A 27576-nucleotide genomic window follows, 5' to 3' on the forward strand; every position below is an offset into this window, starting at 1 on the left:
AGGGGTGAAACCTGAACTGCTGGACTCAAGAGAATAGACTAGTAAGAAGCAATTTAAAAAATAATTTTAAAAGCTATCTCAATCTTTAGTAACTGTGAGGAATTTTTTGGAACAAACGTGGCTCAAGCTCATCTTGCCAGGGTCCTGAGGGCACCAACCCACTCTGTAGCCTCTCCCCACATCTGGGAGTTTACCTGTGTTCAAGGTCAGCTCTGTTACCAGGCATTTGCAAACAGTCTCAGACTGCTGGGAAATGGCTCTGTTGTGAGAAGGAGCTGCAAGAAGCCTCCCGGGTGGCTTGCCTGCGGTCATTGTTTAGCCTGGAGAAGAGGAGGCTGAGGGGAGACCTCATTGCTCTCTACAACTACCTGAAAGGAGGTTGTGGAGAGGAGGGTGCTGGCCTCTTCTCCCAGGTGACAGGGGACAGGACGAGAGGGAATGGCCTCAAGCTCCACCAGGGGAGGTTCAGGCTGAACATAAGGAAAAAATTTTTCACAGAAAGGGTCATTGGGCACTGGCAGAGGCTGCCCAGGGAGGGCGTTGAGTCACCTTCCCTGGAGGGGTTTAAGGGACGGGTGGATGAGGTGCTGAGGGACGTGGTTTAGTGGTTGATAGGAACGGTTGGACTCGATCATCCAATGGGCCTTTCCCAACCTGGTGATTCTATGATTCTATGGTTCTATGGTTCAGCTCTGTCTCCCAGCCCAACCTGGCCTGCAGACCCTGCCCATGCCTGGCCTCCTGTCTACTTGAGATGGGACTTGCCTGGCAGTCACCAGATGGTGTTGGCCACCCCTGGTCCTGCTCTGTTCCACTTGCTCACATACCCAAGATGCTGGCCCTGACTGCCTTGCTGTCACCCTGTCTACCAGCACACCCCCACACGGGAGGTGTCCAGCCTGAACCTCCCCTGGCGGAGCTTGAGGCCATTCCCTCTCATCCTGTCCCCTGTCACTTGGGAGAAGAGCCCAGCTCCCTCCTCTCCACAACCTCCTTTCAGGTAGTTGTAGAGAGCAATGAGGTCTCCCCTCAGCCTCCTCTTCTCCAGGCTAAACACCCCCAGCTCTCTCAGCCGTTCCTCATAAGGCCTGTTCTCCAGCCCCTTCACCAACTTCGTTGCTCTTCTCTGGACTCGCTCCAGAGCCTCAATTCAATCTGATGAGCACAAGAAAACCTGAGTACAGAATTGTTTCCAGTATACACTGAATTATCCTAAGTACCTAAAGAAAATTATACACTTAGAGGAGGGGTTGAACCTCAAGGATATCCCTTCAAGCAGCGAAAAAGCCTACTGAGTATAGTATTGCTTGAGAAACAAAAGTAAAAGGAAAGCAATCACATACTGATTAACAAAACAAGGTACATTTTACACAAAAAAAGAAAGTAGCTCATAATTAGGACAAAAACTTACACTTGCAAAAGCCTCTGTCTCTGACTGCTAGCCTCACACGAAGTGTCACAAAGAGGGATTTACTGAAACAAATCCCCTTCTCCATGCCCACACCTCCTCCTGACGGTTCTATGCTATTAAATAAGACAAGTCTATGAAGAAACAAAGAAAGTAGGAAAAAACCTAATATTTGGAGTAGAACAACATTCACCCCATCTCTGAATTCCCAATTTTCTATTCTGACAAGGAAAATACTTTTCATATACCTGAAAGGAAAGGAATAAAATTAATGGCCATATTCTTTGCATGTGGCTAACACAACTTGGTTGAAACCAGCAATTGTCAAATTATCCTACACTTCTGCTCACAGAACAAGCACTGTGTCGTGCTCCATATAGAAAATGAGGAAAGGAAACAGGATAATTTGATTTGGAGCTGTACCATGCCATTATCTGGGCATTTATTCCTTTTCATACAAATCTAATCTATGATTTGCTACAGTTTGACTGGATGATAGCAAACTGCAGTCATGCTGGTTACATCATTTTTCATTGCCATGTCTGCTACACATAATAAAAGACTCCAAGCATACTGAAGGTAGTAAAATTGAACTGAAAGAGTAGTTCACATCTAACTAGTGCACACTTTATGTGGTCCTTGGAAGTTGTATGGGGCTAGCTAAGTACTACCTATCATCATTATCACCACTACCCAGCAGAAAAGTTGTGTAATCTTCAGCCACTCTTCTGCCTGCACTGCAGATAATTTTAAAGAAAATTGGCAGATCTATTTTGACTGGTATTCAAGTCATTCTGAGCCACTTGTGCTCATGCTAGTGGAAGGAACTATAACATCCAGCTCAGTTCACAGGCACTTCAACATAACTGGATTAATGTACAACATTCTATACCTACGATGTACCTTGCATACAACCACAAATATCAACTCTGTCGAACCATGCTGTGAAAAAAATATTTGGGTCTGTACAGCTCTAAGTCCACACAGACTCACAGACAACTGAGGCTTATTTTATGTAAAACTACTAAGTTTTGAAAGCAAAAGCCTTTTGTCACCACTATCCTGCATATACAGATACACAAAATCAAAGTAAACAGTAAATGCCAGCCTACCTGCTGCCTGAATTAAGACAATTACCTTAATAAACGTAAACCCTAAGTAAACACCAGCAAAAGGCAAAGGTGGATGTACTCCAATGCAAAGGGGTCCTGAGGAGTGCACCAGGTTGCCTTCTGCCGTTGAAACTTCTCGCGGTGGGCGTACACAGTTTCTGTAGCAGCATCTACATGAACACGAGCATTAACAACTCAGGAGAACCAGCAGCATTAGGCCTGCAGAAAGGTTAGCTAGCTAGCTCAGATATGCCTTGAATGGTAGCCAGAAAGGGAGTCAAAATGAGAGAAAGAAATACATTTAAACGGGTCAGTGACTGGAAGAAGGGAATTTGTTCAAAGAGACTGTCTTTTCATGTTTTGTAAGACCGACTGAAATAAAGCAAGAGGCTCTGCTTCTGAAAAACTGAACACAGTGAATACGACTGCACTTGAACACTGACTGAAGAGATGCCAGTGATGCCAATGATGGCAAATAAACAGCTACAGCAATGTCTTTTTCTCCTCTACAAAGACTTCGCCCTATCCAATCTGTAAAAAGTCTTCAAAAATGACTGAGTGAGACTTTTTCCCCCTCTCTGACCAAGCATACATACTAGGGACTAAGTGCTTCACCTCTCTTACAGGAATTACACTGTATCATGACTCAGAACTAAGCTGGTCCGTGCTGGCAAACATCTGGTTTATAGCTCAAGCATTCCTCAGTCTTTCCTGCATCTATTTTAAATGAACTGAAAACAGATCAAGGCTAGTAATCACTGCAAATCTCTAAAGAATTAGAAGGCAGTCTTAGCCATACTCCCAGTGGCCTGAATGTGGAATAACAGTCTGTCCTTCTTTGTTCATGTTGGATGCTTCAGTTTACATAGCTGTGCCCATGCTATGTGGCAGGCAGCGAGCTCTGCCGTCCTCTGCCATCCAGCCTGCACATTAAGGTTTTTTTGGCATAGGAACATGGACACAGAGGTGTGGAATAGGAGGACAAAGGGGTTGTGTGCACATGAAGCCAGGGAGAATCCAGGACTCATCTCCAAGAAAGCTAGAAAATGTTCCTGGGGTCCTGCAATTTAGAGGGATCCTTTGTACCTTGTTACTCCTCAACTTCAAGGGAGGGGAGAAAGACTTCTTTGTTTTCAATGGTGCACATATAATATAAAATAAATCATTCACTGTGAAAAAATTTCGAAGTACAGAAATAAATCTTCAGATTCCAGGATCAGTTATGTGCTTGATCAGCCAACTTTTCTATCCCACTTATGAAGAGAACACACTGGCATTGTATCTGTCCAAAACAGAGCAATGAGCCAAGTACTCACGCTTTCCACCCATGATCATGGCCAATGTGAGACACATGCCATGAATTTCAGACCAAGATCCAGCCGCAGAAGAAGGAAACATCCTGTTCCTCTACTAGCAGAAATTCATTCTCCAGAGCTGTACAATTCTTTTGTTCCCTTTCTCTTCCCAGCCCGTGCAGGCATAACAAATAAAATCAACTGCTAAATCTCTTCTTTCAGCATACAATGGAATATATTCCCCCAGAGGAATTTAAAAAGGAGCGGTCTCCAAAAGTGAAATTACGTATTTTTATTGCGTGGTTACTGCCTTAAAACATCTCCCTCTTTGGAAAAAGCTTTTGCATGACTCTTCATAAAATTGCTTTTTAAGGCAAACATTGATACTTGCTACCAAGTCAACTTTCAGCCTTGTCATTGGTCTGGCCAGGTTGTTTAGGCAGTAAGGTCTAATGGAAATTAAAAGCAAACAAGCCAAATGAGTAACCACTCTACCCTGAAAATAAGCTTTGTTTGAAATAGGCTGTATGAAGGAGCTGGTAATAAAGCAGCAGCTGTCAAGATCTGCTTGTGGACTATTATTGCAAAATAAACCAACCATTCCAAACAGATTACAATGGGCTCAAAAAAAATAATTATTAGTAGCAAAAGATCAAATTAGTGCTAAGTCAAGTGAAACTGGATGTTACAGACAGCTGCTATTGTAAAGTATGCATTTATTTAGTCATCTCACTTGGCTGTCCCTAGTATCAATCTCAGGATACACGCAGGTAGGGGCACTACTACCAGCAAACCCGGAAAGGTTTTGTGGTTTCAGAATTTCACGTGTCAGGTTAGAGCTCATATGCACTCTGGCATCAGTTATTTTGACCTTCAACTCTTCCAAAATCCCCCTGTACAAATTCCCAAATGTCAACATTTATTTTACATCTCCAAGTTCCCAGAACACGGTATTGACACAGTATTCATTACTAACACTTGCCTAGTCTGGATTTTTCTAGTCCTTCCCTTCCATTTACAGTTTTCTTCTTTGAGATTGAGCTGTGAAAGTGAAAATGTTTAAAGATATTCTGCAGAGGTCACTTCTGCAATAAACGTTCGTTATTTACAAGACCCACAAGTCATGATCCTTCTGATAATTTTTCCAGGGTATTTAAAAATTCTCTTTGGGTATTTCAGAAAATCCAACAACAATGTGGAAATTGCCTGCTTAACAATTTTACATCTGCTTTTTATTTTGTAATTGTTTCATATTTTAACAGAGAGGGTAAGATTCTGTTAATTTAGCATGTGTTTTTATCTGTTTTATTGCAATTTTAAATTAGAAGCAAGATACTAACCCAAATTTGTCTCAAAATACATTAGGAAAAAGGAAAAAAGTTCAGCAGTAGATTCAGACACTAAAACTACTTGTTTACGTACTAAAAAAATCTCACAGAAGGACACTGTGCTAAAGATACTCTACAAGATAAAACAAAACCAGAACTTTCCCACCTCCCCATTCTTCCTTGGGGCCATAGTTACGTATCATTTTGTTGCTACCTAAATAAGCACTTGCATCTGGATTCATTATCATGTGTTCTGTTCCATCAGCAGAAAATAAGATTGAGAAGGGAGAGATGTGTTCAGATTTACTCAGGATCATAAAGCACAGCTTGGGGTAAGCTCTTCACTATGTGATTAGTAAATCTGCTGACAGTGCTGCCAAACTGACTTTGTCGTCTCTAAAGTTCCTCCAAGTCAAAACCTGAAAATTCAGTGTCCAAGGCACATACATATAGGCCTATATGTTGAATAAATATAAACTCCATGGAAAGAAGATAACATACAACAATGTATAAAAACATCAAATCATATATCAAACTTATACACCCCATTTCCAATCTCTGGCATTCAAAAAAAATGCAAAATCTAACAGATTGTGTGTTTCCTGATTACAAGCAGCTCAAATCCAACCAAGTCTCTTCTACTGGGATGAGCTGGAAGAAGTGGAATGTTACCAGACTATCCTACAGCATCAATGCTATTGTCTGTGTGAATGTTCCCTGTTAAAGATGCCTTTGTCAGTGATCTACTTTAAAGTAAAGCAGAGTTTTACTTCAAAACTTTAAAGTTGGGCAGTGTAACCGGCACAAACAGAGCACAGTAAAACCCTGAATTCTGCAAGATGGTGCCTCAACTGAGAATAGAGCACAATGAAGATAATTATTTGCAAGGCAGTGCAAAAACAAAATGTAAAAAATCTTAAGCTCAAAGTCATTTCTACCTACTTGACATCATGTGCTTCTATTATAAAAATAGCCTTCATCTTTATGCATAAAAGACTATTACATTTCCACTGCAAGACTCTCTGCTTTAATGAAACCTAGACTTCAATTTTAATTTTAAGCAAAATAAAACAACACTGGAATTTGAGAGCAATTTCTTTTGTATGAAGAAACGTTTAACCTTTATGCAGTTGAACAAAGTTCTCATTAAATCAACTGGCTCATTACAGTCCAGACTACAAATGTCTCAATCTACACAGAGCCCAATTTCAGACGAAGGAAGCTGCAAGCACATGTCAGCCTAATTTGTCAGGGTTTAACAGCACCAAGGGACCCCGAGGCAAAGCAGGACATAAAACAGATTACATGCAGATAACTGCTGGTATTGGATTTTTCTGAAGTGGTAAGAGCAAAAGGATCAGCGACAAACAAGATGCTTTGAGACTACTACCAGAGCACAAAACTCTCTCCAAGCAGTAGCATCGGTAGGAAGAGCTAGAGAGTACGGATACCTAAGGCTAAGACTGAAATTCAGTCCCTTTCCTAAAAGTTACAGACAAACCTGAAATACAGATAAACAGTGTAAATACAAAAGTAAAAATCTGGTTCTTGGCCTGAAGACAGTAAGCTGGCAGCATCAATCTAATTTAGCAGGGAGAGAAGCAGAGGGGGAAGAAAAAGGCCAGTAAAACAAGGTATACAAACATTAAGTCAAGGCCCATTTCAGTGGCTGAGAGCCAGCAATTTTGTTTAAGATTATACTCTTCTACATCTATTCTTTGTGATCTGTAAAGAACAGATTAGGCAACGCAAAGACCCAAAAGAACACAGAATATTTCTTTATGTTTGTATTTATTCTGCTGCTGTCTAACTGTGCAACACTTGTGTGTCGTACAAATACATGTTTGCACACACACAAAAAATCTTGGCATTTTTATTAGTTTTCAGATTTCAAGAAAAGAATTCCAAAAGTGAACTGAACTGATTCGCTTAACATTTTTTAAAGTTCTTCCGTTGGCTAATTCCTTTGACTTTCGAATATTCAACCACTGTACATTGGCGAAATGGTCTATAATGTGCTTAGGAGACTGATGGCAAGCCAGCATTGCTTTCTTAAAGCTTCAGTATTTCAGGGATGCCACGTCTTTGCTAAAAATGTTTAATAAAACTTCTGATAATAACCATAAGACCAAAATAACATAGCTTGTTTTATTAGTAGTGAGTGCAGTGGCTCAATAGATTAAGTTAAGATCTGTGCTTTGCAACATACAAGGGGTTTGTGGTTTATGAAATGTATTTCAGGATGAAAATTCTTCAGTGGCATTTTTATAGCACAAGTATCTTTTTCCTCTATTGACATTATTTTACTTAAAAATTGCTTCTATCTAAGCAACTATAAATAAACCCCCTCTGTCTAGTAAGCAGATTAGAGATAGTGGGTCAGATTTCACTTTCAACTGAGATTTAGATTACTATTAATTGTTAAGCAAATGAATCATTAAACAATGGAGTATTATAAGTTCTGGAACGTTTAACCAACTTGTAACAGACTTTACCTAGTTATGTTCATAATTTATTTTGCTATTCAGAAAGATAGTACACTTCTGTTAATTCTGCTTTAGGCTCAAAAATCTGGTCTAAGACTCATTGACTACAAGAACTTTTATCAGAAAAGGGTATGATTTGTTAGAAGAAACTTTTCAGAGAAATTTTCTTTTTCAAGGATGTGCTGTTGTGCAAGATATCTCAAAACTTGACCAGAATTTGTTACTACAGCAGAATTGCCACAATAGCCTCGAGCAGTGCAGTTAAGCCCGGTCAACTTGCAGTATTCATCTATGTAAGGCTGGAATATTTGCTGGCCTGTGGCTTGCAGCATCTCACATGCAGCGTACATCACATCATGGAATCACAGAATTGCTTCCTTGCAAAAAACCTTTGAGATCATACAGTCCAGTTTACTACTAATAAGGGCATTTGTCTTTTTAAAAACCAAAAAAAGAAAGACCCAATTAACTTTAAAATGGACCCTTAACATACTGACTTCCTTCCCCCCACCTTTTTTCTTTTTCTGATGTTCAGGGATATGAGAAGAGAGATGGACTAGCTGCTATTGGCTAATATTGTGTAATACGGTTGCACTAACATCCACGTTAATAATCAAGAAGCTCACCAGAAGGAGAATTTTGGTTGTTTGCAGGTAGAATCACTGCTTAAAAGTGGGTGAAGCAGATTTGACCCCTGGCAGTAAAGGAAGGCTATGAAGAACAGAAGAGAATAATGAAGAAAAGGAAAAAAAAAGCCAAATGGAAGGATGCAAGTACAGCCAAGGCAGTTCTGACAGAAAGAAATGGATCAGTAGGTGAGAAGAAAATTGGAAGAGAAAAACACAGAAAAAAAGATTGATGGTAAGCTAAGCAGACAACAGCAGTAAAATAGCACAGTCACACACTGAGAATAAGTCTCAGTAAATATGTTAGAGAAATAACTCAGAGCAAAAGAAAAACAGAGTTGGTGGTACTGTTTCTGTTTACACCAGGTGGATTTTTAAGCTGCTTAATGCAAAGCAGGCAAGGCCAGAAAAGGGACTGAAAAAAAACCCAAGCACCAGGGAGATGAAATCTTTGCAAAAATCTATGGGTTAACGGACAAAAGCATCTTGAACACTTAATTATGAAGCAGCCTGTTCCACTAATACCAGGGATTTGGCAGTAGATTAGGCTGTATTCCTTGACTGCCAAGTGGTTTAATTTGAGATTGTAACAACAAGGTAACATACCAACTCTGACTTTTCTCCTCAGAAAGAAATGATGACAACCAGTGACCCTATTGTGCTTTGTTGTTGCATAATTGTTAAAGAAATGCTTTCCGATGCCCTGTGAGAGGGGGTACTATCTCGAAAGCTCAAAGGGATTGTTCATTTGATCACTAAGCACAGTGTTATTCTAACCACTCATGCACGCAGAGAATGCCTCTATTCTTATGTTCCCCTGAGAGTTGAGGTCATCTTGGATATGTTGGCTATCACATATAAAGGCCGAGGTGGAACTGCTGGCAGGACAGCTTAAGTGAAGGATTTTCACAGACCTGGAATTTCTTTTCTGCATTTTCAGACGACAGTTGAATTCACTAACAACCTGGCTAATTTAGAAGGTATAAGTATACAAGCAAACCTTTACTTAAGGATTACGAGCTTGAGAGCTTGCGTGTTGAAGGGTGAAGCAGTCTTAAGAATGACAAAATAGATACAACTGTGTTTCTAATTCCAAATCCATCTCTTTCTCTCCAAACCACAGGTAGAACCCTTTAAGTGCATTTGATCCAAGGCTTTTAGTACAAGGAGACAAAAATACCAAAACCCAAACCACTCTGAAACACAAGGAAAACTCTTACCACAAGCACTAGGCTAAAAAGCTGCACACAAAGATAATGTAATCAGCAAAGGATAACGATACTCCATGCTGTCCTGTCCTACCATCTCCAAAGAATACATGAGTTTTTATTTCTGACTTAAAATTTGTTTTACAATATGCCATTCAAGTTACGTGATGCACTTTAATGACTCTCAAATTGTTCAGTTGAAAACATCAGATTGTTTACCATTAATCTCAAAAATGAAACACCCAGTCTCTTACCCATACAAATATTCATTAAAAAAAAGAATAAATCCACCACTGATTCATGTCACTTCAGCACAAGTAGAATGTAGGCAAGAACTTGAATCAGTACTATGTGTTAAAATCTGCAGAAGACTGATGCCCTTTCCAACTTAAGCTTGAGAGGGTTGAGGAAATTGCCTATGTGTCTCCACTGTACTCACATTACTGTTCTCTGGATTAACACAAACCAGCCTAGACCCCACTAGGAATTAAAAAGATGCAACTACAGTGCACAAAGGGACATAAATCTGCCTTATCAAATTCCTCCCCCTAACTAGAGCTGCACTTCATTTCTCCCTGTGTATGGAAAACACAGTTTACTAGCATGATTCCTTATTTTTGTGTATAAATAACATCCTCTAAAATAAATGTACTATGGTAACCACAGCATTTTAAGGAGGATTCTAAAAAAAACCTACACTTCACACAAATAAACTTCAACTTTCAGAAAGACACGATCCTGGTAAAAGTTCTATGACCAAAACGTATTAGGATACTTCACTCAGATAAAACATCATTATTTTGCATAGATATTTTTTCTCTTAACATTATAGGAAAAAAAATACACCTTTCCAATATTCTGACTCAGAACCTCTGAATCAACCCCCTTTTTATTCCTTTATTTAAAAAGCAAATAAAACACCTAACTAAAACCATCATAAGGATCAAATATTTCTATATTTCCTCAATAAAATCTGTTAAATTAAAGGGGTTATATTTTTATTTAAATCAGAATATTTGAATTATGAAACTGGACCTAAAACTAGAAGCCTTTATGTTGCAGCACTGCATCACAATTATGTCAACATAAGCAGACTAATATAGATGGTGGAGAAAATGTTCTGAAAAAAATAGCTGCTATAACCAGCTAGCTTATATTCAGCCTTTTCCCACACTTAATTCCTGGTAAAGAATATGATTATGATACTCTGAAAAACACAGGAAGCTGACAAAAAGAGTCAGATATTTGTATATCTCAGTAGTGATTTATTACAAAGAGGCTGGGGAGTCGATGACCAGCTAAAGCAGAATGCGATTTTGAGCAACGTGCTGATTTCAAGATGTTCACTCCTGTTTTCTTGAGGGGGGAAGCTCTGCATGCTTTCTTTTTCTTCTTTTCTTTTTATTGTAATCTTGAAAATAATTTGCAAGAACAGACCCAGAAATCTCACAAAAAGTACCCCTAACTTTAAGTAGTGCTATAAAGGGTCCTTTTACGGGAATGAAGAAAATACATTAGAAATTTGTATTTTCACTGCAGGAGACGTTTGTAATCAGCACATATGTTAAAGAAAAAGAAGCGGGTGGGGAAAATGTCACTTGGAATCTAGAAAGACTTGCTTCACTCCTTATAATTATTCAGAATTTAAAGAAAAATTACAAGTCAATACAAAATATTGATGAGGAGGGCTGGAGAGAACTATATATAGAACTATATATAGCAGAATTATATTGGTACAGGTATAACATTGCAGCTGGAACTCTGTTCAGAGCATGACTGGCATGTGTGAGATGGTGCTAATGGAACACACGCCTAAATAGAATAACTGTGCTGCTGTGATTCTGCTACTGGTTTTTTTCAAGCAGAACAGGCTTTACTGAGAAATTGCACTTCATCTGCAAAAAACAGTGCAATTTGATACTTGCACTACAGTTAGTCAGTAACAAACTCCTTTGTTCAAAAGTAGTTTGCCTGGCAGAGAAAGTACTTACTCTGGGAAGCAGGAATTGGCTGTAATAGGTACAGAGCAACTTTCTTACAGTCTTTCCATTATGTTTATAGATAATAGGCTTAGTGAAGTCCTAGTCCTCAACCAGGTGTTTCTGCACTATGAATAATAACAGAAATAATGCTAGAAATGAGACTGCACATGGATGATGGAATTTTAGTAATAGAGGAAAAATGTCACGTGCACCATGAAAATAATTAGAGTGCTTAAAAAGAAATATCCCAAGCATGCATGTGTTTAAAAGTCTCAGCTCCTGGGCTTCCCCCTTTCAGAAAACCCTGTTAATTAGGTGCAATTCCACTGATCAGCCCGATTCACATCCTGAAAACAGGCCACTAAACACAGATTTCTACAATGAGGCGAGCCCTCATTTTGAAATAGAAGCCAGATTTATTGTTGCTGGCATATGGAAACAGAGCCAACCCCTCTCTGCTGGAGGTCCTTTCGTCCAGTCTTCTGATTCTCACTTTAAGCCCAGATCCACTAAAATATCGGTGGAAAAGTCTGGCTAATATTTCAAAGTATTAAAGTATATTCCTACTTGTGCTGAAATCTGAGGAAGTTCCTCTGTTTATGTTCATTTATCATTGTCCCTTTATAGCCTGCCCAGTTCACAGTAAAGCTGGCTAACCACTGATCCCTCACAGCAAGGGCAAAGTAATTTGGTGGAAAGAAGAAGAGAAAAGCTTTAATTTTTCAAGGGTCCTGACAGTTTTTGGGTTGAGGGTTTTACTTCAGCACGGATCCTGAAAGAAATTTGCTTTCAAATCTTCATATTGGAATTGCATATTTTGAAAGAGAGCAGTAAAATTATTTCACAAAATTTTGGCAAATAAACTAAGTAAAACTTCAGAATTTATATCTCATGCTGAGTAAGAGATTCAGACTGAAATTAGGCTTTCTGTATAATTGGTTCCCACACATGTTAAGCTTTCTGTTTCATCCTATTTCATAAAAGATTTCCCTGTGTTGACAAATGCAGAAGGAATGTGATACCATAGCAATAAAATCCAGCAACCAAGCAAGAGGGTCTATTTAAGGATAGACAGCTTATATATGAGACTGAAGATGACACGCAAAACAAAGGACAGCCTGAAAGAAAGTAAAAGCTAACAAAATAGCGCTTCCAATGTGGCAGTCCTGCTCGTGCCATGATCTTGCTTCATAAAAATGAAAAACTGGAACATTTCAGACCTGATGAACAGGCGAGGCAGGAGGAGGCAAAAATGTATCATGTGTAGAACTAATCCCATCCAAAAAAGGCTTCATGAGAAACTCAGTCTGCTCACGTTAGTTAACAAGCATCAGAATTGCATTTGAAACTTAATCCTTCAACAGTTCAAGAATCAAGTTCCTTACTCCTCCCATTTGACTTTGGGTTGCAAGGCGTCTGCAGACAAGAAAATGGAAATCTCTTTCTCCTGGAAAACGAGCAGCTTCTGTGTAGATAAATCAAGGTAAATAGAGTCACCACATCCTGATAAACATATAGGGAAACTCCACTTATTTAAAGGAAGGAATATTTTGTTAAATGATAAGTATTTATTTTAGAAGCATCAATATTTTCATTTTGTCTCCACTGAATTCAGTGAAACCAAGTCTGTTTATGGTAATGCGTGGTGGCTTAGTTAGGTGCCCCAAACCTATCACTTTTATTTCAAGAGCATATTCAATCACTTTTCTACAAGAAATGGCTAAAAAGAAAATCTTATTACAGATCTTTCAGAACAGAAATGAGAACTCTTTTTATCTGTAGCCAGTTTCTACTGAAGTCACTTCAGATAAACAGAGATTTAAAAGTATTTTTGTAACAGAGTCCATACACATTTGTTTAAACAACTGAGTTTAGCGTTTAAAATGCTGATTTCTGCTGCAATCCTCCTTGTCAGCATTACTGGGAACATTATTAGTTTTCCATGGTTAATATCAAACACAGCAGAAATTTTAAGATGCTACAGCAAGAAGGATCAAAAAGAAGAAGAAAAAAAACCACAGCGTATAACAGCTACTAAAAAAAAGAATAAATTAGACTAATTTAACTTTCCTGTTTTGATGGAGATACTTAGTATCCAGTAGAAAAATGGTTCCTTTTAATTAAGTGAGAATATTAAAAGGCCTACAGAAAGCCAAGTATTTCATTGGCAACAGGGAAGAGAAGCATAGGGAAGGCTCTAGAGAGGGAACTTGCTCTGAACAGCACTGAAAATAAAGAGCAGCATTATCATGGCTGTTCTCTGCTCCTCGTAAGCTTGTAAGTGACTGCAGTCTTGTCGCCACCAGGATGTTTCTGTACAAGTACCAGTGTGTGCACACCAGTAAATACTAGTCCTTTTCACTGCTATTTTTCCTCATCAAAAATAGATACCTCAGATGTGAATTTCTGTTCTGTGCCTCCTTTTCAGCATTTAAAGGAACACTATCACGCTCATAAAACTGAACTGCTGCCAAGATATGAACTTGAAGGAGTTAAGCCAAACCACAGTCAGCCTTGTTGAACAAATGCATCACAGATAGTCATAGCTTCACGTATGGGATGGATTTGCTGCCTGACACATTACTGGTGCCCTGCAGTTTCACTGAGCTCCAAGATAAATAGATGGGAGTGCCAAGGGGAAGCCAACAGATGCCAAGCCCTGCAAATTTTCATTTGCTCATTCAAAAGCTCTATGTTCCTTCTTGCTTTTGCTCTCCAATACCATTAGACTCATTCACAGTCTCGTGGACACAGTTGCAAACGTCATACATTGAGCTGAAGCATTTAGATTAACTCAGCACAGAAATAAAAATATTTTTTTAGGTTCACCACCAAACAGTTTGTGTGGGGTGTTCACAATATGCTGTCATTCTCTGCTTCCATTATCTTTCCACAGTGGGCTTACTGCTTCTTGGCTGACCCTTCCAGAGCTTCACCCATCACATACTAAGTCTCATACTTTCACAGAACTGCTGCTGGATGAGAAGATGCAGCTACAACATCTGGAGAACAAGCCCTATGAGAGGTGCCCTATGAGCGGTTGGACTCGATGATCTGGTGGGTCTCTTCCAACCTGGTTATTCTATGATGATTCTATGATTCTATGTGTCTGAGGGAAATGGGGTTGTTTAGCCTAGAGGAAAGGAAGCTAAGGTGAGACCCAATCACTGTCTACAAGTACCTGAAAGGAGGTTGCGTCCATGTGGGTGTTAGTCTCTTCTCCAAGTGACAGGCAATAGGACAAGGGGAAATGGCCTCAAGTTGTACCAGGGGAAGTTTAGATTGGATATCAGGAGGAATTTCATCACTGAAAGGGTTATCAAGCACTGCAACCGGCTGCCCAGGGAGGTGGTTCAGTCACCATCCCTGGAGGTATTTAAAAGATGGGTAGATAAGGCGATCAGGGACATGGTTTAGTAGTGGACCTATTGTATTTATGAGAGCAAGATGTTTACCTCTGTATTCCCTTCCCCCTGAGTTTGTCTTTTGAATTCAGATAAGAAAAAATCCATGATACGCACTATGGGCAGCCCAATGGAGCCTGATTGCACAATCAGAGGCAATTATGGGAGCTAGACCATCAGTAAGGTGCCTCTTTTTAACCAGGATAACTGACCACTGGAAACCCGAGAAGAATCCACTGTTTTTTGCACAATTCTTGCAATAGGACACTATTCTGGCTTAAATCAGTTATCATGGATTTGATCCAGGAATTACCCAACAGAATTCCATAATTCTTATTATACAGGAAGCCTAAGTTGGTGGTTTTCATATTTATAATATTTTTTTAAGAAACAAAAGAATTATCAACCTCAGCTGGTGTTTCTGTATTCTCCTAACAGATTGTACAAAACCTCATTCTTGTTCTCTTCTACCCTTTGCTTTACAAAAGTGAGTCACATTGCAATTAAACTTTAATGACCACATCTGTTTCAGCTAACATGACAGAAGAGCAGTTGGCCCATGGAGGACTGTTCTGCTTCTTATTTCACTCAAACCAGAACTGAGTGTTCTTTCAGCCTCAACAAAATTGGAAATAGGACAACAGCCACATCCCAGCTACTTTCCCCAAAATAAAGATCCTTCAGAAGCACTTTTAATTTACTTACAGATAAAATCCTGCCTTAACCAAACTGGATGGTACGCAAGTATCAGTGACAGATAACACTAAGGACTCTGTTTCTTCTGTGCAAAGAGAACAGTCCCTTGGGCTGCAGCCTGCTAACAGGACAAAGGGAAAATGCACTGGGAAAGGAGTAACTTGTTTTGTTAGCTAGCTATTTAGCCAAAGGCCTCATATCACCACCCAGGAACATGTGACATTAGACCACCCTTAGCCATTCTCACTTTTAAAATCAGCTACAATGTGCGCTCTGGATAAAACAATAGGATGGTAAATGCCTATTGTGCTCATCGCCATCTCTCATTTAGACTCACTTACTGAATAAACAAGAGGAAAAAAAATCTGCAGCTCCTGTACATTGTACAGAAAGCATTAAAATAACGAGCAAGTCATTTATTATACTGTTGTTGTGCTGATTAATTACAGTGAGCAAGGCTCCTGAGCCCTACACTGCTAAAAATACAGGCATCACTGGCTCAGATCCCTGCCTATGCAAATGAAATCTAGTGAAAACTCTAGTCCCTTTGAAAGAAGACAAAACCCCAAACCTCCATTAATGCATGGAACTTGTATGTGGTACAGACAAGAAAAAAAGAAAAATCATACCAAATCATACTTGTTAAAAGGCCTTTAAGTGCTTATGTACTAATTTTGTGGTAAACATTACTGCCATGCTGAAAGTAATCTTAAAAGGTTTTCACGTTACTGTAGAGCAGTACATGAGTTCAAATGGCATATTAACTAGTTAGGAGTCCAAGAGCTACTGTCACTGTTTATAGTTTCAGATGGTTGCCAGAAAAAAACACGTTTGTTAAGAAAACCCACAATAAACAAGACTTAACAAAATCAACCACAGAATTAACATTAGAATGCAAATATCAATACTTAAGAAAAAGTTTCAAACCCTAAAATAATAAAATGCCACCAGTCAGCCCACTGCTTATGAAATGCTGTGGTTCTCTTTCCACGACAGCAGTTCTCTGGGCTCTGGCTTCTCTTTTCCATATATTAACTGGGCAAGATTTCCCACACACAGTTTTCAAATAGCATTTTCTAATACACAAAATCTTTCAAGAATAGAGTTTCAGCCCTCTCCCTTTAAATACTTAATTAATTAATATTTTTTAGCAGTGCCTTAGGTGGCCATATAAAATACCAAGAAGAGAAAGGTGGGAGCAGTATTCATCACCTCCTTCTGAGATCCAGAAACTGCACAAAAAATTCCAAGCATTTTTATTTGGTGAAATGTAAATCTATTCTTTCTGTCTCAGAAAGTTAATCCAGTCTTGGTGGTGTAATTTTGAAAAGCCAGTTGTCTCTGGATGGAAGCAGACAAGTTAAGTCTTGCAAGAAACTGGGAAAAGGAAAGAGGTGGTGAAGGGAAGTGGAAATATGTGGACAGTTGGAAGAACAGCATCATTACTTGGCTTATAAAGAAAAAAATACAGGAGACTAAATTCCTCCATTTACCTCTCATGCAATAGGCAATAATTGCAACGAACGTGGTAATAACATCTATTTTGGAACAGTTTGCTGTCTCACCAGATTTATTTTTTCGTGTAAACATGCTGTTATTTTGCATTAAAGTCTCAGCTTGCCTCCCACAATTGATTTTGTTTACAAAGAGAGAAGCTGCCCAGTAAGAAGGTCACTGAACTCCTATAACCCTCAGCTTTTAGCAAGCTCCCGACACCACTGCATCACCTCCTGATCAAGGTACTGCAGCGAGCAGCTGCTAGATGCCTTCCAGCTCCACCTTTTGCAGTCTGCTCCCTACCTTTTTAAAACAATAATAAAAAACCAAAAACAAATACAAGAAGAATGAGAAATCCGTACAGATATAACCCATAATCATATATATTTCCACCATCAAAAAATCCTCAATTGAACATCCCCCCCAACTCCAAACTGGCATCTGATATGGAGAATCCAATAATTCCTAGGTGTGGACACCCTCGTCCTGGCATGTTAAGGGAGGTGCACGGTAAACGCAACTACATCTGTCAAGCTGCTACAGATGGAAATCTCATGGAGACAGAAGTTCTTCAGCCTGCGTGGGTTATACGACTATCCCCAAGTCATTCTACGTAGGACACAGCAGCAGGCATCAGCATAAGCAATGAATCAGGGCCAGTCAGGGTTTCTGGGGAGTTGTGCTGAATGTATGGTTTCTAGCTATATCTGAGCTCTTCATACAAAAAGATACCTCAGGATGTAGCCAGTACTGCAGTTTGAAATGGCAGCATGATGGATGTTGCTGCATTCAGTGTCACTTGCCACACTCAGAATAAAGCTTACCTCTTTGCATAAGCGAAAGAAAAAATTAAGCTCTACAACTCCTATCCTTCCTATTAGAGGGAAAAGAAAACAAAAGAAAAAAGAATTCATTTCATCTTTTTTATTAAAATAAAACACACACAAATCCAAACCAAATCCAAACAATAACCAAAAAAGCCCCTCAAACCCCACAGTACAGGTCCTGCTCACAGCGTGGATCACGGGAAAGCATTAAGCCATGAAGAACCATGGCTGTATCTACAGATATAATTTTGGACCCCATCTACTAGACAGAAATGAAACTTTCCTATTTTAGAAGATCGAGACTTACTCTATCTTGAACAGTTTCTACACTTTGACTTTTCACTGCTATCAGAAAGGGGAATATACTGTCAATGTGTCACAGTTCCCTCACAGCAAACTTTTCCTTACCTGTATGCTAGTTCTGCCCCATGGAGAAAAAGTATCAATAAAAATCTGTGGGTTTCCTTCTCCAAATTACTAAAATAAGGAATTGCACCAAAAGAAGGTCCAATCCTCCCTGTCAGAATTTTGCCCCGTTTGCCCCACCCCTGCTTTTGTCTCACAGTTGTGGAGTAGCAATGGATCTCCTAATTTTCTGAAAATTATCTCTGGAAGTAAGGTCAGCGGTCACCTCCTGATCCACTTCTTCAAATGCATTGCACTCTACTCAGCAATTTTCTTCTCTCCCTTAGACTGAGCGGTCATTCACAATCCTTTTCTGACTACATACTGGTTGCAACAGAGACCATGTTGACTACGTGCAAGTTCAACAGAAGTTCGTAGCAGCAAGACATTCTAGTTCCACATCACAGATACATATTCAGTACATATAAGACAACAGAACTCTGTTGGGTGTCACAAGAAAATCCTTTCAAAGGACAAACAAAACTAACTCTTGTTAATTCAGAATTTCACTGTTACAAATACCGTTACTGTACAGACTAGATTTCTTTTCTCACCAGTAGCCTTGCCCTTCTGCTCCATTTCTCCACCCTATTCCCTTGTATAAAGTTTGTAACCTTTGAGAATTAGCTCTCTGAAACACAAGACGTACCTGACTTGTCTGTTTGTTTGTTTCATAAACCACCTGGTACAATGCAGCTTCATTGTTAGTAATAACTTTTCATGTATACCCCAGTAAAAAAATTAATACGAAAGAGAAATACAAAACAGCTCTTCAGAATGGTAATTCCCAAATCCAACTCACGCAAAGAAAAAAACTAAGATAGTCATGGTCTCTCAAACATGGCCCTCCACAGTACTGGACCAATCCTTGCTTGTATCTACAAAGAATGCTATTGGGTCTAGCAGACTTGAGAGAGAGATCCACACCTGGTTCTTTAGCACCACACCATTTTCAATAACTAATAACATGCTTGCCTCCAAAACTGTACCGAATTGCTAAAGACTGCAGAGAACACACTTACACAGATATCTTCTGTACAGTCATCTCTAGCAATTGTATCTACTCCATGTGGTCCACTCTGCATCAAATTCCCTTTTCCTGAAAAATCATATTGTTATCTGGTCCAAGACAACACTAACCTTGGAGAGAGGGGTGATGAGCAAAACAAGAGATTTCTGTTCCCTTTGCTAAAAGGCCTTTGACCTGGCAGTCCAGGCATTCTGGTGGCTGCCAGGGACTGGCAGTTGCTGCCACCGGGTGGCTCAGTGAAGAGGGACAGTCAGTGCTCTAAGGAGGGACCAGCTGAAGCTATAAATTAACCAGCTCCTAGTGCATACTTGATGTTCATTATAATTAACATCACTGGGGAGAAAAAGAAGAATGAAATGAAGGAAAGCTTGAAATAGAGCAAGTCAGAGGGAGAATAACTGATCAAGGTCTGTAATCTAATCATTTAAGTCACAGGACAACAAGTAAATCACCTAGGGAAAACCATTTCAAGCTTATTATTTATCCTCTACAATATGAGGTGGATCTGAAAGGCTTCAGAAATTTCTCAGACTTGCAGGGGAAGGCAGGAATATACAACAACATCATTCTCAGAGACAGAGACATAAAACTTGTATCCGCCACAATTTCCTCCCTGACTCTCAGAGCATCTCACACTAGAGTGGTTTCGTTTGCACCTTCAGTTCACTTTAATTTCCTCACTTAACCAGGGTGAAAAAGAAGATTATAGATTCTACTTGCACCACATTTCCTCTTCTTGTATTGCCATTTTCATCTAATCTTAAAAAAAAAAACCAAACCAAAAGTGGTAAAAAGGTTAACATCGGATGCTACACTCTGATCGGTTTTGAAGCTGGAAAGAAATTTTCCTTGTGACAAGTTAGCAAAGGTCGATCATTGGTTTATCTTAGATAAGCAAGTCAGGTCACAGATTTGAAATTATTTAGCAATTTGTTAGTAAATTATTAGCTTTAAAGAACATGCAGTACACTGCATGTCAACATTCTTAACTTCCTAGAAGAATTTGCAGTGAGGGTATGGATCATTGGATGGTGAATTTAAGTCTACTTCAGGTTTTTTTAATTCCCATTTTTTAAGTTCACGGTCCCTATATGGACCACAGGCTTAAACAGCTACTGGTTTATTTCATTGGTACTTGAGGCTAGTGACTAGGACACAGAAAACCATTTAAAACCTGAGATTTTGCTGGTAAAAGGAGGCAAATGGACATCTCCTTGCTTTGCTGTCTCCATTATTCTCATAGAAAGAAAACCAGAGATACATATTGAGAAAGGGCACTGTCTGAGACTCATATTACACAGTGCCCTGGGGCTCTATAACCAGTAGCACTGGATCTACTGCAAACAACTGGCGGAGCAGATGCAGAGGAAATGAGGTAACAGCCTTACCACTGAATTAATAAAGATGAAACCTAGTTCTTAAGTCCACTTGTGGATTCTTCAGACACTGGCATTATATGATCAGTACTGAAAATGTTAATACCAGGAACTCAGGCTCATGTGCCAATCACGCTACGTTATCTCAGAGAGGAAAGCTGATTTTAAACAGAACAAGATTAAATGGTCGCAAGCGTTGTTTCCATATATAGTAAGAGAGATTTAATTATTTGTACTCCATACCCTTTTTACCTTGAAAGAAAAAAATTCCTTACTGTATTCATAAATAGCTGACTCATCTGAAAGTTTTCAACCTAGTAAGCCTTGATCAAATCCACATGACTTCTGCAGATCTTGAGTTTCCACTCCAGAATATAATGGAGCTAAATACTACATTAACTTATAAACTTTCACCTTTACCCTCACCTGTCCTGCACTAATTTTAAGACTAATGCTTTCTTATTTGAATTCTACTGGAATAAAATCAACAAAGTTGGAATAACAAGGTTTTCCTGTCTCTTTTCCAAATCTTAATGCAGAAGAATGGGTCAAATACAGCTTTCAGATCAAATAAAACAACCACCATGAAAACCTATAGGGGGAGGGAAAGATGATGGACATTCACAGAAAACTATCTAATATTTAGGTCTCCAAGTATCCTCAAAGGCCATCTAGTCCGTCCGTTCGTCCGTCCATCCATCCATTCCAAAATGAACTACATTACATGAGTTTAGACAGTTACTTGTCTAACCTGTTTTTAAAAGCCTGCAATGATGAATCTCCACACTTTCCAGACGATGCATCCCAATGTTCTAGTATTCATTTTAGGATTCCCCTTCCAAACACTTAATCAAATCTTTCTTTCTGCTATTTAGAGAACAGTTGTCCTATCAATCACAGACAGAGAAAATCTTATTTTCCCTCTTACTGCATACATCTTTAATGTTATTGAAGACTCTGATTCAGTCTTTATTCTATGTGGGGAATCTCTTTCACCAGAGATTATTTACTTTAGACCTTTGATCCCTCTTTTTTTTATTTCTTGGTCCTTTCCTCCACCTTTCCAGGTCTCTGTGGAACTATCTGGCCCATACCCCAATGCCATACACCAACATCAAGCAGATCACAATGACTTTGTGGGAATTCTTTTTTCTGAACTAACAGATAAAATTACATTTTCCAGTTGTCTCAGTAACTCACCAAATACTTCATTATCCTCTGAAGACTGCTGTGTTAGTCTGGCTGCTTTAGGACTCTCTTGAGCTGCTTCTTCCACCTTGGTTTCAGCATTCTGTAAAACAAATATTTCTTCAAATTAGGTCTTCTTTTATAGCTATTAACAAGAAACATTTTTTAAAATTTCTTAATTACCCACATTATCATATTTCCTTTTCTTTCTGTTGTTGACTTAGTGAACCAAGAGATCAGAAGATAGATTTGAAGAGAGCTTAGGAGGAGCCATCTTCAAGTCTTTAACCAACTCATGCAACTTACTTAACTGCTTAAAGCATAGATACTTATCTATTTCTGAAAAAAAACCTGCCAATTAACTACCTGATGTTAGACTGGGCCCAGAAATAGGTCAACAGCTTCTGCACTCAAAATGCCACAAATCAAAGCATTTCATTCCCTAGCTAGAAAAGACTGAAGAAAACATAACCTGTGAAATGCTGAGTTTTAAATATTTATATCACTACTAAATTAAAAATAAGTCATGTTTTAAAAATGTTTTACTTTGGTAAAAGTACGTGTACATGCAAGCTTGCAGAAATGCAGTGAACTGTTGACTGATGGATGTGAAGTGACCAATACAAAACTAAATAATACTTCAAAGAGTTGACTAAGTGTTGAGGAAGGAAAAAAAGAGAAATGTAGTATGTCTTTGCTTTTTAAAGGAGAGGCTGAGAGAGTTGGGCTTGTTCAGCCTGGAGAAGAGAAGGCTCCAGGGAGACCTTATAGCAGCCTCCCTGTTCTTAAAGGGGGCCTATAGGAAGCTGAGAAGGGGCTTTTTTCACGGAATTCAGTGATAGGATGAGGGGGGAACAGCTATAAGTTGAAAGAGGGGAGATTCAGGTTAGATATTAAGAATTTTTTTTACTGTGAGTATGATCAGGCACTGGAACAGGTTGCTCAGAGTAGCCATAGACACCTCATCCCTGGAGGTGTTCAAGACCAGGCTGGATGAGGTTTTGAGCAACCTGATCTAGTGGGAGGTGTCCCTGCCTATGGCAGAAGGGTTGGAATAAAATGATCTTTAAGGTCCAAACCCAATTATTCTATGATTCTATGATACTACTCTAATCAAGTATATGTTCATTTGGAAGACTTTGTGTGATGTTCTGGAGAAATTACCTTCACACGGTTTATAAATTCTGACTTACATTTTGAAAATGCTGCTATAGAATCTGTCCATAAAAACTATTGGTTCTGCCCTCAAAACCACAGCAAACTAAGTGTTCTCTTATTTCCTCTTATCAATAACCACCCAGAAGATATAAGACAAGAGGTAGATCAGGTCTGCCAACCACCCTATAGAACACAGCAGTACAAACTTGGGGTGTATAAACTCAAGGGATTTTGAAGCAAGACAGCTAGATTTGTCAGGAAAAAAAAAATCAGAGACAGACCTAGGAAGCCTACTAGAGAATATCTGTTACAATAGAGTGAGCCAATCTCAAAACAAAAAGCTAACAAAAATTGTGCCATCATGGTTTGATCATCTCATTGCATGAATTTTGTCTTGTCTAAGTTCAGGGCTTTCCCAGATGGAGGAGACAGCCAAATTCCTCATCAGACCTATTGATCTAGGTTTTGAGAAGACAGTGCTTGTTAGCTCCATTTGCAAGTGTATTCCATTGTATTTAGTGTACGGTAAAGCTGGTGGTGTAGGAGGAGACGGATTGTAGTTCCCTGTGTTCGTTTCTCTTGGGAAACGGCTGAAAGAGTCTGAAACCTGCTGCAAGGCACCAAGAGCAGTAGCAACCAAACACTACACAACAGATAACTCAGCAGTGTCTATGAAATGAGTTGCCACTCCAAGTTCTTACTAGGGAGATGTTTGTCTCCCTTACTTTAAAAACATGGTTTAGACAGTCTTGGGGAAATTAGAAAGACTGAGCCCTGAGATATTTCAGTTTGAGTTAAATCACTGGAGAGAACTAAACAGCAGCTGTGCTGTCTGCTCCCTGGATAAACCACAATATTGGTGTTCACAGATATCAGCTCCAAGATGTTGACAGGCAAGTCATATGATACACCAGTCCAAAACACAGCAGTGCATGTTTGGATGTAAATCTCCTTGGCACAGCTGCTAATATAAAACATAAACACTAAAAAGATTTCTTTTGCTTTATCATTTGCAGTAAAAAATTTACATGACACATTATCACCTGCATATCTAATATTCACATTACCAGAAACAATACAAGAAAAGTCACTGTAAAAGAACAATGTAAAAGAAGCTTTGCAAAAAGCTATATTATAAACAAGCATTTTAAAGTGCTTGCGGTTGGGTATAAAGTAAAGGCCCTTTGTACATGATATAGTAAACGTAATTTTACCTAGCTCTTACTTTCATGTTGAATAATCAATGCAATTTCAGAAGTGATGGGCAGAATAGGAACTAATACTGTGAAATTAAACCTAAGAACTATACGTTAACCTGATTTTAGGGCGAAGTAAATATTATATACGCCTAAATTCACAAAAACTCACTCTCCCCAGAAAGCATCTCCCCAACCACAACTAAAAACTAGAATTAAACCAGAATTCAAGTAAAGTTTCTTGAGATGAGATGGGCATTCTCAGAATGCTTAGACCCTTCTCTAAATCAAGGCTTCCAACCTGTACTTCAGAAAAAGATATGCCCCATTCTGTTGAAACCACAGAGCACCAAGATAACTTTCAAAGCACACTGGAATTGCATTTTTCCATGAAACAGGCCACTCATGCTCCAAAATACCATAAATACTACACAGCAAGCCAGCATCTACAGCATCATAACAGTCAGCAACTAGAAATATTTCTATCCTTTTATATAACAGTTACAAAATAAGATGGGTATATAGCTGCAACTGTATATATGTGAATACATGCATATACAGCTGCTCTTGACTCAGCCCTAATAATAATTAGAAATTGCATTATCATCTGCCACAGTTTTACAAGATTTTTTTTTTTCTGGCCCAGCTTTCTGTTGCAGCTGCTCCCCAATGCCTTGTGACAAACAGCAACATAAACAATCAGGTTTTGGCTATATATATACCCATTAGTGCAAGAAGCAGAGTTGTTTGTATTTTTCTGCTATCAATGTCTACTCGGATGATCTTTACCTAAATGGGAAATATTAAGAAATGCTGAGTTACAATGGTCTGTGTTCTGCACGCATTACAGTAACAAACCAGGCTAAGTAGCGCAGTGAAGCGTTCTCCATTTACTGAAGCAGCTATTTCCTCAAGAAAACATAGGACTTGGAAATGACAAGTTGTACTTTGCAGTATTCAAGCCAGCTTCTAAAATATCTTGATAGTTTTCCATACTAGTTAAGAAGAGCTTGTTTCTTTTTCTTTAGCCATAAAGCTATTACTAAATTACTTCGTTTTGCAAAGGAAATACACACAGAAAAGCTAAAACTTCTCACCAGAAACCAAGAGGTTAAGAAGCATTAGCATTGTATATAAAAGAGAATTAAATAAATGCAGTCTGAAGCAGAGATTCATGTTGTCAGTGCTCTCGTTTCTGCCTTTTACAAGCTATTCTGTTTTCTTATTGCATACTTAGCTAATGTATGTTTAGCTCCATCCCAAGGGCACAAATAAAAGCAGATCTTTTATTTCCTTTGTTTTCAGAAAAGCAGCACACTGACATCAAAAGTTTTAAATGCAGCGAGACACCACAGACCATAAGCACACAAACAACTGCTTTGGCAGTATAGCCGTTTCTCCACTTCCTTCTCTCATTCATCATTCCTGTTCATAGCACGTTACCCTCCCTGCACTTAACCACTTCACTCCACAAGACCTGGCAGAACCGGGGGCACGGTAAAACACTCAATTCCTCCTCTATACTAGATTAAGAATATATAATATATATAATATAATATATATAATACATAATACATAATATATAATATACAATTTGTCTTAATTCTGTACTAGAATTAAGATAAACAACAGACGCCACCTCAAAAGACAGACCAGTTTCTAGGGGATAAAACCAGATTTGACTGGAGACAATAAGCCTCCATTTCAGAAGAACAGAAAAAGGGCAAATTGTTGCAGGCAACAGCAATCCTAATAATCTAAACTATATTTATAGCAGTAGATCAAGCAACTCCAGACGTAGCTGAAGAACTCAGCAAGACATTCCTGATCTTCCACTTCTGCAGCAACATTCATCTGAATACTATCATGCAAGGCTATCTTTCATTTAACAGTCACATAATGTATGTATGATGTTCAGGTTATAGTACAACTTTAGGACACTAAAGGACTCTTCCCAATAGTGATAACTGATATTACATAGAGTTCCAAGGGAATAAAAAAAGAAATAAAACTTTTTAACTCATGGATGTTCCCTTTCACGGAAAGGGTCATTGGGCACTGGAACAGGCTGCCCAGGGAGGTGGTTGATTCACCTTCCCTGGAGGTGTTTAAGGCACGGGTGGACGAGGTGCTGAGGGACATGGTTTAGTGTTTGATAGGAATGGTTGGACTCGATGATCCAATGGGTCTTTTCCAACCTGGTGATTCTATGGTTCTATGCTGTGTGCGCCTTCAAAAATGTGACAGTGGCAGCAATGTATGTAAGTCTGTCAAATGAAAGTTTTAGGAGAAGCGGCTGAGGGAACTAGGATTGTTTAGCCTGGAGAAGAGGAGGCTGAGGGCAGACATGATCACTCTCCACAACCTCCTTTCAGGTAGTTATAGCGAGATGGGTGTTGGTCTCTTCTCTCAAGCTATAGGACAAGAGGAAATGGCCTCAAGTTGCACCAAGGGAGGTTTGGACTGAAAATTGAGAAAAAAATATTTTACTGAAAGCATTGGAAGCATTGGAACAAGCTGCCCAGGGAGCGGTGGTGCCTCCGTCCCCGGAGGTGTTCAAAAAGCATGTAGACATGGCACTATGTGACATGGCTTAGTAGGCACAGTGGTGTTGAGCTGACAGTTGGACTTGATGACCTTATCGGTCTTTTTCAACCTTAATGAGTCTATTATTTTACAACTTCCTATTTCACTTTTGCCTGGTGTTTTGCATCCCTAGATTAAGAACTAACAACATTGTTATCTCAGAAGTTAGAGAAGTTCATTATTTTTTTCTCAGAGACCTCCAGTTGCTAAGCTTTTATCTCCTGTCTATTGTGAACAATTTTACAGGCACAGCTTAACACAACCCAACAAATGCTGTTGACAACTCTGATTAGCAGTGAGAATTGATGGAATGGCAGTGAGAATTCAGGTGGGCAGATATCTCCTGGACCTGCATTTATGAGTACACTCAAAACATCTTCCTGAACTCACCCATTAATTCTTCTTAACTCTGGAGATTTTCCAACCCCCTTTCCATTAATACAGAAACTCATATACATACTAGAAACCACCAGGCTTCTTGGACAGAACGTGAATGGTGAATTTTAACAATGGTCTATCAGCAAATTCATACACCCCCGAGCCAGACTAATGCCATCATTCAGAACAGAGTTATGCCAGACTGAAGCCAGACTCAGGTTATCTCCATAGGTTCAAAGCCTTGAAAATGTTCCAGGAATTCCAACGTCAGTTCCTTCTGCAGTACCCACCAGTCAAAAAATGGATTCAAGTATTCCCATTAATTTTCAGATAAATAAAATAACTCTTTTAAACAGCAAGTAGGCCAAAATCATCATCTCTAGTTTTCTG

General features: G+C 39.1%; 1 protein-coding gene across 2 annotated transcripts in view; it reads right to left on the bottom strand.

Annotated features, from left to right (window-relative positions):
• MBP (myelin basic protein) overlaps positions 1-27576 on the bottom strand; it is an 88310-nt gene that overhangs the window by 35748 nt on the left and 24986 nt on the right. For both annotated transcript variants that reach the window (XM_069853293.1, XM_069853292.1), the window contains exon 2: positions 21881-21971. In XM_069853293.1, coding sequence (XP_069709394.1) covers positions 21881-21971 — 91 coding nt within the window. The remainder of the gene's footprint in view (positions 1-21880; positions 21972-27576) is intronic.

Source organism: Phaenicophaeus curvirostris, chromosome 3, assembly GCF_032191515.1.
Source record: "Phaenicophaeus curvirostris isolate KB17595 chromosome 3, BPBGC_Pcur_1.0, whole genome shotgun sequence".
Taxonomy (NCBI): domain Eukaryota; kingdom Metazoa; phylum Chordata; class Aves; order Cuculiformes; family Cuculidae; genus Phaenicophaeus; species Phaenicophaeus curvirostris.